This window comes from Nylanderia fulva, unplaced genomic scaffold, assembly GCF_048542155.1.
Source record: "Nylanderia fulva isolate GAGA-0341 unplaced genomic scaffold, ASM4854215v1 Scaffold47, whole genome shotgun sequence".
In the NCBI taxonomy this organism is placed as follows: domain Eukaryota; kingdom Metazoa; phylum Arthropoda; class Insecta; order Hymenoptera; family Formicidae; genus Nylanderia; species Nylanderia fulva.
In genome coordinates, this window is record NW_028190554.1 from 277,737 (window position 1) to 291,467 (window position 13,731).

General features: G+C 39.1%; 1 protein-coding gene and 1 long non-coding RNA gene across 2 annotated transcripts in view; one reads left to right on the forward strand and one right to left on the reverse strand.

Annotated features, from left to right (window-relative positions):
• LOC114930043 (uncharacterized) overlaps positions 1-11,197 on the reverse strand; it is a 97,032-nt gene extending 85,835 nt beyond the window's left edge. Inside the window, exon 1 of the mRNA XM_029301780.2 lies at positions 10,765-11,197. Within this exon, the coding sequence (XP_029157613.2) occupies positions 10,765-10,837 (73 nt within the window). The 5' untranslated portion in view covers positions 10,838-11,197. The remainder of the gene's footprint in view (positions 1-10,764) is intronic.
• Positions 1-13,731, forward strand: part of LOC146721459 (uncharacterized) — a 226,235-nt gene that overhangs the window by 184,827 nt on the left and 27,677 nt on the right. The window lies entirely within an intron of this gene.

Genomic DNA, 13,731 nt, shown 5'->3' on the forward strand with positions numbered 1-13,731 from the left:
AATAATAGTCGTAAATAATTTTTGCACCGTTATCTTCTTATTAATATCTTTAGGAAATTCTCTGTCATAAAGCACGACGGTGCTTACTGAACTCTGAATAAATCGCGCGACAAAAATCGGCGACATACATCGTCCTGGCCACCAAAGTAGCTAGTTTCTTCCGCGGAAATAACGTTTGTTATCGCAACGAGAAAGCCAGCGCTCCGCCAAGTACCAAACCTGTGAGGAGACGCTAGCCTGAGATACTGCGTATCCTGGGCGAGGTTAGCCTCTAGTGTCCCCGGATGGAGTCCTCCTCTCCGGACTCGGTTAATATCTTTCTTTTTCGCCCGTTTATTGCCGCACGCGGCGTTAGGTTCAAATTATTTTTAAACCGTTTGTCACGTTTATCGTGATCGAGTATACGAAACACCTTATTTTATAACGCAATAACGAGTCGCCGTAATACGCAGTGCTCGATTATAATGTTATCCGTTGTAATCGTCTTATCATTATCTAGAAAAATATTGTTTTAAGCTCTTTAACAAGTATATATTTAATGTAGAAATACAATCGGCATTTTCTGTGAAAATCTCTAATAATCGTACTAAAATATTATTTCTATTCTATTCTATTCTATTACACTTGAAATATTGATATCAATTTTGACGTTGTTAGCGAATGTCGATTGCATATAATTATTTCAACACGGTGTAAGATTTCAAATTTGTTTCTACCTTGAAAAAAAATTTATTGAATTCGAATGAATATTTATATTTCAATACTACCTAATAAATCATTTATTTGAAACTAATATTGATTTGTTGTGAAAAATATTTATTTGATACAAGAGAATTTGTCCAAATCAGATAAATATTTATTTGTTTCAATTATTAATTTAATAGTTTTTTTTTTCAGTGTACAGATGTATAAAAAAAAAATTACTAAAGCATAATAAACTGAGTTCTACATTTCAATAGTTGAAGACTTGTTGTTTTTTTCCTTAAATAATTTAAATTATCGCAAAACAAAGTTTATTCGATACAAGTAAAATGCCAGAAAATCTTGTGTCTGATAGCCTTTAATACAGCTTCGGTGAATTCGACATTCTCGCGCACTCTCTCTCTCTTCTAACGCAATGCAAATATCCAAGGTAGATAGATTAATTATTTGCAGCTGGTCCGAGCTCCTCGGGCGCCCGCCTCCGTAATAACCGATGCGTTGTTCTCTCTCTCTCTCTCTTCGGTGCAGTCTCGAAGGCTTCTTAATAAACTTTGGCTTCCCATGCCGCGTTAGCTAAAATCCTAGATCGATGTAAGCCCTGGAGCCATCGGGCAAGATTACGTATCTCGGCAAAGCGTAAGTGGCTTTCCAACAAAGACCACCCCAACCCCCGGTTTGCGAGTACGAAATATATTAAGACAACGCGAAGGCATCCGAGGCGTTTGCCCCCCCAGTTTTCCCCTCGCACAGGGAATCTTACGAGTATACATACCCTTTCTCTTCCCTGTCGAAATCTAAACGATACTTGTCTAAGAACATATTTTGCTTTCGATTAAAATTAAACGCGGCTGCGTTTATTCATTAATATTGACGATAATAATAAGAATGTGTATATACATATATATATATATATATATATATATATTTGTATTACACGTGCAGGCAAAGTGGCACTTTGTGTATGTTTTCTGTGCGGAAAGCGGCCGATATCCCACGCCGCTATCTAGCGGCGACGCGGTGAGTGAATAAGCCGCATTTAAAGCCATTGCCTACGACTGAGCCGCGTTCAAAGTCATTGCCCACGGCTAAAGCCGTGGGCAATACATTGCTCATGGCTTCAGCCGTGGACAATGACTTTGAACGCGGCTATTCCCGCACCGTGCCGTCGCAAGATGGCGGCGTGCGATGGGCCACCTCGCGCACAGAAAACACGCACTTTGCCTGCACTTGTAATACAAAATATCGTGTGTATCAAGTGCGGATTGACAATTGTTCACTCGTGTGGGGTGGTCCATCCCCCGCACTCGTGACCAATTGTCAACTTTCCGCACTTGATACACAATATACTATTGTGACATAAAACACATTTTTATCTTGTAATAAAGAAAGCAATAGTTAAAAAATTCTATCCGTATTATATAATATAATATGAGATAAAGGACGGCGCTAAAGGTGATTTAAGTTGATTATTTAAAAAAAGTCACACTTTGTAATGTATATTAATTATTACAGCAGTTTTTATATGCGTGTCGTATAATGCTCCGAGCACTCTGCGTATTCTCAATGCTATCTAGAAAAGAATTTATACCCAGACTGCGGCGCGCTATAAATAATTCCCGTATCTCGCAATGAAGTCGCAGTAACTGCGAAAGCGCGCAACAACGTTGGGATACTCGATTAGGTGTTCTTTTCTACGCGAGTCGAACACATTCAAAAAGACGACCGTAGCAAGCAAAAATGGCGCAACCGCCGCACGAGTAATCCCAACTCTCATCTCCGTGCATTTCCCCGTCCCGTGCTTGCAAGGGCGATTAAACCGGTCCCATGGAATCCATTAAATGTATAAAGGGACAACCCCGTGGGTCCTTATACCCGACAAGTCTTGTACTCGCATCGAATTTCCTAGCTGGAAAATCTCCTCGGACGGAAAGCGCATCCACCACCGGGGAATTAAATGACTGCGGGCGGTATCGCGATTTCAGATTTTCTTTTCAATTAAGACGCGAGTGAGACACACATAGACACCCGAACCGGACTTGTTCGGTACGTACGCGTTGCTTGTGCTTAATCAGTTTTAAAGCGGATAAATTTTTAACTCTTTCTCTTTCTTTCTCTCTCGAACGTAAGTTTTGCCCGGCGGGCATCTAAGAGCGTTACGGTTTACGTGCTTTCGACGAAGTAACGGAAGCGAAGCGAAAGAGGTATGTAATCCACGGTAATGGCCGACGCCTCGCAGTTCTCTGAAAAACTTTCGAAGGTGAGTTGTCCTCTCTTCTCTTTCTTTCTCTTCTCTTTTTCTTCCTTTCTTTGTCTTCTGCTTGATTTTTCCCCTCGTATGCTTCGCCGCGATCTCTTCTTATCCTTTTCATTCGATTCTTTCGTTTCGCCTTCAGTCTTCCAAGCTCGTTTCCCTTGTGACCTCGTTCACCTTCGTTTTTCTCTCTTGTATCGAAAGCTTTAACGATTCTTTTATCGTCGGACCAATCTTTTGTCGCTACTATAAAGTGCGATCGTTATAAAGGTGCGTTAAATGCGATATATAAAATACTCTTCTCGATCTTTTCACTAGATCAAATGGAAAGTCACAATTTTCCGTTACGAAAGGTCGTACTTTGAAATTATTTTTATCTTCACATCTCAATAGCATATGCATCTCCCGTTTCGATTATATGTATATATTTTTAAATGAGTTTAATATGTAAAACGATTCTGCTGATATTTTTAATACTATTTTATCTTAATCTATAATTATTATATTGAAAAAGATCATTATTTTGGAGATAACAAACATAGCTTATCGAATTATTATAATAACAATGTAACACATAACTGCATGTAAGACGTGCATCTGTTTCAATATGTAGAACATTGAGAACATTTTACAAATGTATGCAATTTTTCATCGGTATAAAAATATTTGATTTTTAGTTTAAATGTATTTGCAACATGCGTTCGAACAAAAACATTATCATGAGACAGTGACAAATATATTTTTCTATCTTAACTTTTCATATCGAAAATCAATATATCTTATTTTTCAATAAAAGAAATTACCAGTAATTTAGTAATTTTATAATAATTATATTTTTATATTAATATAAAAATAATTAATTTTTTAATATAAAGATATAAGATTATGTTTGATTAAAAAATTATTTAGAAAATAATATTATAGATTTTAGACGTCTATATATTGTCTGTAATAAAAAAAGAAAAGAATGCGAGGTTTTGTCGAAACAATCGCGCAACCTCAAATTGGAGCTTTTTTTTTACTGCTTCGGCCGTAATACGAATCGACGAGATCGTCCGTAATTATACTATCCGAGTTTTACAGTTGCCTATTGAAACAACGTGGCACGCTTCAATTAGCTATAAATCCGGCGCAACTCAATTCGATTAATCCGACCGAATTTGCCGCGAACGTTCGCGATCGCGAAAACAATTAAATCAATCCGAAGAGCGTGCGGTTCCGCGAAGCGTGACGTTTCCGCGGGAAGAACGACAATTAATGGCGTGTGTAGGAAACTAAGAGCGATAATTCACTAGGACGGGCCAAGGCGGCGCGATGTCGCTCCAATGGACGGAGTGAGATCTTTAACCGGGTTCCCTTTCTCCGTCGTCGCGTTGATGAGATTATCTTCGGTGCCAGCGTCTCTTTTTTCGTCCGTGAAAAAGAAGGGCGGCTCGCGCTGTCATTTTCTGGCTCCGCGAACCGCAAAAAAGGCGCATCGTTGACCACACATGGCGCGTGGCGTGGATATGCTGCTGGACGAATTTCACGTGGATGATTCGCGATGGCGGTCGTGTTCGCTCGAACGGAAACCGAAACGTATTTGCGGAATTACACCCGGAAGCGATCGCCCTTTCCGATCGACTTTCAACCCTTGTTTTTTTCTCGCTCGAGACTCAACGACCATCGGGGGAATCCCTGGTTGATCATGGTACCTGTAGGGTAAATTCCAGGCTCTTCTCGATCGCGTCGATGTAATTTCGAAAGGATTAAGAAAATCGCGTGACTTGGATAATTCGTTTGATTGAATGTTAAGCTTTTATCGATGCTGATACGTTTCCACGTGCATTAAGATCTTTCTTTTAGAAAAACGGAGAGAAATTTATGAGCGGGAAAAGAAAGAGAGAAAGAGAAGGAGCATTTAATGTGAAGAAATTATTTCCTCGTTAATTTCCATTAATTTTGCATTAGTTTTTTTTTTTAATTTCAAAAACTCCCAATCTGCTTTCTGTTTCGATAATTTGAAACTTTCGAGAGCATTTTACAATTGTACGTAATTTTTCGTCGGCGTAAAAATATTTATTTCAATTTTAGTTTAAAAGACACGTTCGCAAAAATGATGGTGAAACAGCGACAGATATATATATATATATATCTGTATATTGAATTTTCAAATTGAAAATCAACGTGTGGAACGTACTTTGTTCCCCAATTCATAACAGTGACTAACTTTGTACTGACGACACAAGGAGAGATATACGTCGTTCTTGTTCGGGAAATTGTACTCCACGTCGTACGCGCGAGTACCGTAGAGATTCGGACCGATTCTGATCACGTACACGTGAGCGATACAATCGCGATGATACAAAACGACTCGAAGATGAAAGGATGCTTGAGCAGGGGACGCCGTCCGGGCAGCGACGAGGCTCGAAACAGAATAAAAGTAATATCCGACAAGGGTGAGGGTCCGCGAAGACTCGCTCTGAGAATTCCTTTTCTCCTCGTTCGACTGCAGCGACTCGAGTGAACAAAGGAGCACGACAGCCATGACGAGACGAAGATAGAACAATCGAGGAAGAGGCGGAAGGCGATGAGGTCTTCGAATTGTGGACGGAAGTACCCTCTTCATTTCTGTATCTTTTGCATTCCGAGTTTGGAGGCAAAAAGGAAAAGGAAGACAGGAAAATACATTGCTAAGAGAGAGAGAGAGAGAGAGAGAGAGAGAGGGAAAGAAAAAGAGTCTCGAGGAAATCTTTCGGCCTGTCTATTGCGGATTGTAGCCCGCTTGAGACGGTCGAGGAGATCAGAATGGAAACGTCTCGTTCAATCGAAGCGAAACGAGCAGATGAAATGTTTGGTTTGCAAGATCATTATCGGATTCGTAATATTGCGCAGATTAGGTGCGCTTCGTTTTAACGAGATTTTTTTTAATCTTCTCCAATCTTACTTTCAACATTCTGAATTGACGTCGAGATTAAATTCACGAAATTACAGACGATGGGAGAAAAAAGTTCGATGAATTTGCACGCAATACGCAAGAGTGGGACAATAAATGTTTCGTGTTTATTAATATATGTATATACATATATATATATGAATATGGACTGAATTTGGTTAACGAAGACCAAAGTTTATGTTGAATAACAGGCGCCTCCAAGTTTGCGTTCATTAGTGTCGGTCGTAAACGATAAAAGCGACGTTGGCGGAAGTAATTGGTCAAAATTTGATCCGCGCCGCGAGCGAACAAGCATGTTTCTGCCGCTCGAACTGCAGCTGTTGCTACACGGAGACGGCATAAAGGAAGGATAGTTAATTTGATAAGGTAATTAGAAGTAATGTCTGGTAGAACTGCGCGCCAAGTTTGTTAAGGCATTGGTGCTTCAGTCGCAACAGATGTAATAATTATATGAATAAGGTATGGGAGTTGATTTGCGATCGATAAAGATGATTACTTTGAACGAGCTTTTATGCTTATCTTGTACTTTTACATGACAATCTCAAAAAGAGCTGCAATTTTCAGTCTGTATAAACATAATTATTTAAAATATGTCGTTCTCTTCTGAAAAAATGAGGAACTTTCTTCTTCTTCAATTATTCTGATAATACAAGGATTACAAGAGTAATTAATTAGGAAAGAAGCGCAATTAGCAAATTAAAATTCACAGTATTGGACAAAATACCTGAAACAGAGCGATTTAAAAGGCTTTCTTTTAGCGCTGCTAATTATATACGCGATGAATTAAATCCGTTTTGGAATGTATAATATCATCATTGTAGAAAGATTGAGAATATTTGAAGTACTACATTTTTACATTCATACAAAATTGATAACATTAATATTATAAAAGGTCTACGTTTTTGTATTATTAAATTTTTTATACAAATTATGAAAAATGTAGATATAGATAACGTGATTCTTGCAAATATAATATATTATTATTATTATTATTATAATTGATAATGCAGTTTGGAACAAATTTATCATGCGTGGCTGCGTTATTTCATACATTATGCAAATGATAACGCTCTATTGAAGAGCGAGAGGCCGAAAAATGATTGAAACTTCGTGAGAGATGAATATACCAATTGCAAATGTTTGTGCATATTTACTCTTCGAGGTTAAATACGAAAACGCCTATGGCGTTTGGTAAACGCAACGTAATGAATCGCGACAGCGCAAAAATGGTTTTAAAAATTTGGACAAATATAATCGATTGGCCACTGATGACCCCGATCAGGATCAATTCATACCTGTCATCGAATTGGTTTCATCGAAATTTACATTGGAAAATGAATGAATATATCACGATGAACGTATAGTTTTATTAAAGCTTGCTTCCTTCCCTTTTTTTCTCTCATCGTTAAATAAAACCGGAGTTAGATGTGCAAAATAATTCCCAGGAATATTTAATGCTGAAAAAATATAGTTATATTTGCTTAAGAGGGAAAGTGTTTCTACTTTTGATATAATTTTCACTGGCGCGATTTCGCACGCAAAAATAATTTGGATAATTGATAATAGTTATATAAATACGTATTTAATTTCAAATGAATATGCTTTATGCACGAGAGCGCAAATTTTCTTTTACGTTTTGTTTAAAAATGTTTAACAATAGCGATAAAGTATGAGAGAGAAACTAAGCAGCGTAGAGGCAGGTAAAGTTGTGAAAGACAACAAACGTTTTATGCTGAAACTGCTCGCAGAGTGAGCAGAGTTTATAGAAGCATTCGAAAATATGGTGCACTCTCGGAAGCAAACACGTTCATTTCGAAAATATCCTGGTATCAGAAAGAAATGAAGACAAATTTCTTGGGTATTGTTCTTTTTCGCGAAAAACCTTACTTCTCTCGCGCAATCAAGACACGATCACGAAAAGTACGCGTGTACATGACGTGCGTATAATTTAAAAAAAAAAAAATACCCAGGATTTTGTATATAAAAATAAAAGGAGCTCGCGAGGCGAATTGTTGCGTATAAAAATCTCCGTTTCTATAAAAGCGACCTTTACAATAGAAAAATAAATCGCGTCATCGACGCGTACTCCAACGTTGTAGTATTTCACCAATAAGAAAGAATGCGGATTTAGAACGCATTTGCGGGAAAGTTGCGTCACGGAGGTAAAGTACGAAAAGATGGCGAGAAGGAGATGCGAGTGTATCTCGGATATGTCTGCATTCCGGTACACGATTTGTTTTATCTCTCTCTCTCTCTCTCTTCTTATCTCTCTTCGAAGAGTTCTCACGTATCTGTTCGCTTTCTCGTGGCACGACGCAATCGTGTGGAAAAGCGGTGGTCCAGCAGAGGGCAAATATTCAGTTGAGAGAATCTGTCTCATCGGAAACAACCTAGTTTTACAACTGCAAAAATGGCATGCTTCCCGGAAACTTTTGGGAACAAGGTGTGGACGTCGTTCGAAAAACTATCTATACGATATTATTTATAAAAATAACTCGAATCTCTATATGATATGTATAAAGATAAATATTATGTATTAAAACGTGCTCGCGGAAAAAATAATAATAACATGTAAATATTTTAAAGCGTAAGCCGTGTTTTAAATTTCCAAATATTATTAACAGATTTATGTAATGTAAATGTAAATACGATTGCAAATTTAATCACTCAAAGAGATTTGAATCAGTGAATTAATTAGTTCGCTTGCTGCCGCCTTCAGCGGTTCGCAAATATCCAGCGGGCTCCGCCCTTCAAGTTCTCCAAAAAGTAAATTATAAGAATAATATATTATATAACATTATATATAATTTAAAAAGTATTTGAAAATTTTGTTAAGTTTTTTTTATATGTTTTTATACATAATTTCTTTATTATATTTGTAAAATATAAAATATTTTCAATTTAAAAAATTTAACAATTTGCAAATAATTTTATTTTCACTTTATTAATAATATTCTAAAATTTCAAAAGAGTTCTCTCTTTTAAATTTCTTCTAGATATGCATAAAAAATTAATTTATAATATTAATACATTAAGTATTTCAAAAGATTCAAACAGTTGTCATAAATTCGATGAATAGAACAATATCCATTCGCACGATTTAATATATCATACGTAATATTTATAGGAATTATATCATTTGAATTTTTATAGAAATTCTCTATGTGTTTCTCATTTTTTCGATGAAAACGCGATAAAGAAAGTGATAATTATCTCCAATTGCGACATAACTAAAAACGGTGTCTGAATCTCTGGCATATAAATCGTTTTGCTCGGTTCAATCGGTTAGTCAATCTAGATATACACGTACACCCAACACAAGCACAACTTTTAAATTTTTGCAAACGCGAAAGTCGGAAATGGTTTTTCGATATCTCAAATAGTTTCGGAACTTCTCGCCCGTTGCGCTTTTTGCATCGTTGAATACATACATCACTCTGTTCGGACGTGCCTAAAAACTCGTTCACTCCCAACTCACTTCCACTCACTTTAACTTACTCTATTAACCCCCTGATTGTCACGAAGCAGTTGCTCTTACGTGCCAGTTGCTCTTACATGTTCTTGTACCCTTTCCGGGGCGCGAAAACATTTAACTTCAATCTGATTGAATCTTCATTTCAACATGTTTATTTACCGTCACGACAATGTCTGGTATTTTACGATAGATATTTGTTTTTAACGAGAAAAAAGAGAGTCGTTTGAAAAATAATGTTATTGTTAGTACAAACGTTGACTGTAACAAGGCTATCGCTTGTCAATGCTTCTTGTAAGTATACTGCATCCGACCTACTTTGACGAAGTAAAACCAAAACTTTAGCACGAGCTCGTCTATATAACAAGGCTGATACCGAAATTGTTATTCTATAAGAGCCATCTTAGTAAAATGGCCCGCGTCCAAATCGCTGCGAATCAGAGCAAAACATTCGTCCCGCAATCTTTTTCAGTTCGCAGCATGTATATATACTTTGATTTAATTTGCTTAAGATTAGCGCGTAAAAACAAATAGCGATAATTTAATATCATTAATAAAAAAAAAAAAAAAAGATTTAAATTAATTGATAAAGCGACATCATGCCCTATTATTTTCGCTCACTCTTTACTATGCGGTGATTCCCATAAATAGAGTTCCGCAAATCGCAGTAGTAATATCGAGAATTGCGCCGACGAGCGAAAGCGTCGATTACAATCCTGGCGTGAATCCGACCGAACTCGATTGTAACAATGTCGTTTCAGCCGATCGTAGAATGGCTGCGAACGACCACCCATTCTCCGAGAGGAAACGCAGATATTCCGCGTCCTTTTTCGAATCAGCGGATCTCGGGTGCTTCACGGAAGTAACGAGGCGACTGGAAAAGGCGTAGAAGATCTCGAGTATCAATGACTCCTTTAAGTACTGCTTGGCCTAATTTACTGGAAACTTCAACGTTTTACGTTTCTTCTTCTTCCGCGTGCAATAGCGGAGATTTTTGCTTCTTCTCCGTGTCATCTCTCCATGTTATCCAATAATAGTAAAGCGAAGCTGGTAGAGAGAATCACATAGCGTTTCAGGATTTTCATCAAAGACACTTCTCTCGTGCGCGCGGAGTGTTATTTAAACTAGAGGATTCGCGCGTAAAGTACCTTTGGGGTGCGAAAACCACTATAATTCAAGAACCACATTTCTTTCGCCCTCGGCCTCGTTCCTTTGTTCACTCACCATTTTCTGATCAACGACTCGGCGAAACAACGATGAAAGAATCTTTCACTCGAACGATCATCATTCGGAGATTAAAAGTCGATGGAAAGGGTATCTTACGAGCTCGCGATAATTAATGAGAATACACTCGAAGAACTCGCCTCTCCTATCGAACTTAACACACTGCGTGATGAAACTTACCCCCCACTATCAGCAGCAGATGAAGCAGAGCACATCGCATTTTTTGATAATCCGGGCGAAAGTCTTTATCCATGCCGCCTGTGAGAAATCTTACGTGTCGCACTGTACCCACGCGCGTTCTACGCTTTTCGTCTACATAGACACGTCTCGCTCGGTGTCACGACGCTTTCGTTTTCGTTGCTTTCCATTAATTAAGGGAAAAAAAAAAAACAAAAACGGACGATCTAGTCGCGCGAGCGGAAATTCGTCGCGCCGCGGAATAACATCGAAAAATCGGGAAATCGCGGTTGAATCGCGAAAGATCTCCCTCTTTCACCGTATACTTATGTGATCGATCGATCGGCCGATCGTCGCGCTCGAGATCGGCGGGATGACAGCGCGAATAGGCAAGGCCGAGCAGCCACGCGGACGCGATAGTTCCTGACTTGCAACTGACGAGGGATGCTGCACGAAGAGTTTGCGCCAGCTTCGCGCCCGCGCACAGAATCCTTATCCACCCTCCCCCCCCCACTGCACCCCCTCCCTCCTTTTCATCCCCCTAACCGGCCACAGTCAGTTAGTCAGTCTCTCTCTCGCTCTTGTATATCTCCTGCACTTTTCGTCCTCGGGACTCGCCATCTTCCTTCTCTTTCGGCAATATCAATCCCTCCCTTTTATTTCCCGCCCCGGCACTCACACGAGAACTTCTTTCCCTTTTTATGCAGCTCCCCGTCGTTGTAGTTGTCTTCCGACTCACTCCCTATCACGGTTTTTCCATCGCTCGCTCCGTCCTTAACGCGCGGCGTGCGTCGCGTCTTTCCTCTTCTTCTTCTTTCGCGCTTTTCCATCCATTCTCTCCGGGATTCTCTCTCTCTATTTCGCGATCCCTTCCTGCTTCGTTCTCTTTTTACGAGGCCGCCTCGTTTATCCATCTTCCCCCTACACGGTGTGATTTCACCCACCACATATCTAACCTCACGCGCATCCTTTCGGCGGCTGTATCTCAAACACTAAAGAGTTTCTTAGGAAATTGAATTGAATGCCACTCACACCCCAGTTTCTGTCTCTTCGACGGCCTCTTTCGGGGGTGACCTCGTCCTTTCTCTTTAGCTATCTATCTCTCTCTTTCTCCCTTTGGCCTTTACTGTCTCGTTTATCCTCGCACTCGGTGTCGTTCGTCTTCGTCTCCGTTGTCACTCTCTTCCCAAGTGTTCCCGTGAAACTGATTGTCTCGCCGTTAAGCGGCAATTTATATGTTAACAGGCCCGAATCGGTCATGCATACGTTTAAGGAACGGGATTTCGCGGAACAGGCTCGCATAACGACAAAGGTGATGACGCGGATGATGGTCCTGTCCGTCGCACGAAAACAAATTCCTTGATTTCTGCTATATTTGGTTAGCCACGATAATGGTCCGGGTTTTCTTACACATCTTATATGCTCTTACGTCATTAATTTCAAAGACACATATAACCCTGAACTATATAAATTTCCATCTATTTATTTCCCCTTGCTTGAAAAGCATGCGCGAAATAATGAGTAAAAATGGAGGCTTAATTATCATAATCCACCTACAAATTCATATCTTTTACATTCGATTAATGCGTTATTTATAATTATGTAATTAGTATGTTTCTGTATTTTTTTTAGTTTTCGCTTCGCATAAAGCAAAATATAAAAGAGGGTGTTATGCGCGAAGCAATTAGTTTGTGCAGAAACTAACATGAGGCGACTGAATTTGTGTATAAAGTTAACGCGGAGAATCGCAACTACGTTGTAGCGTGACAACAGTTCAGTTTAATATCCGCCGACGTGTTCAAATAAACTTTGAATAACATCGCTCAACATTTGTTTAATACTTGAATGGCCACATAAATTTTCATAATTTAGTTGCTTATAGAAACTTGGTTACAATAGCGTAAGAAATCTAAGTATGATGTAGTGCATGCGTAAAAAGACTCGTACCTTGTACATGTTTGCAAAACAAAAATAATTTTGGCGATAGAAAAATATAAAATGTAGAATCTGTGCAAATGTGCAACGCAAATTAAATTCTATTTAATCTGCGCGGATTAATTTTTTCTCCCTCTTGCATAATTGCTTAATAAAATATTTTATATTTTTATATCTCGCAATATTTTACTCTTAAAAAGATGCAGTATAAATATTAATCGAATAAAAATAAAACGGGACAACCGCGCGAATACACGTTTAAAGGATAAAAAATTCTTTAATAAGAAACCGTCGGATGAAATAACAATAGCGAGCTTTTCTGAGTTTGTGCTGTGCTATGCAAATTATATACGTTCGCTCGTTGGAGGGAGCACATGTAAGCTCATAAAAATACATGCAGTATACGACGTAGCACGAAGTGGATCCTAGGCAATAACGAAATTTTTGAATAAGGAGTTACCTTAACAAATTTTGCACTGAAAAGAATATCTATAAAACAAGATAAAAGGGTACTCTTGATCGATTCTTTGCTCGTTATATAACGTTGTTTCGTCGCGCCGGCGACGCGACGCGATAATAATTAATACGGCATCGCGAAAGTCAACTCGTTATCTCGGACAACAACAGAGTCGGCCGCTGCAGCCTCCCTGTAATTTGACAAGCCGCGTCGTTCATCAGCGCGACATCGTAATGCGCGGATCCGCAAATTTCATCGATGCGTCATACGTAACGAAGGACCGCATTCGCCGAGTTCCAATCGGATGCTTTTCGCGACGGCGGCCGACGAGAGAGAGAGAGAGAGGAGTTGAGAAGCGAAGGAGGGTATCATTGACATAGTAACTTTGGCAAACAGGACACTGGGAAAATATGGTGACGCGGCAGAGGGCGAGAGTTCTATCAATTCGTTGACTGATTCATTAGACGAGACACGTGAATTCTCCGGTCCGCCACTCGAATCGTATCGCGATGTATTCGCGGGAAGCCGCAGCAAACTCGTGGCTCGTCGCTATGTGAAAGCATTGATGCGATTGATTT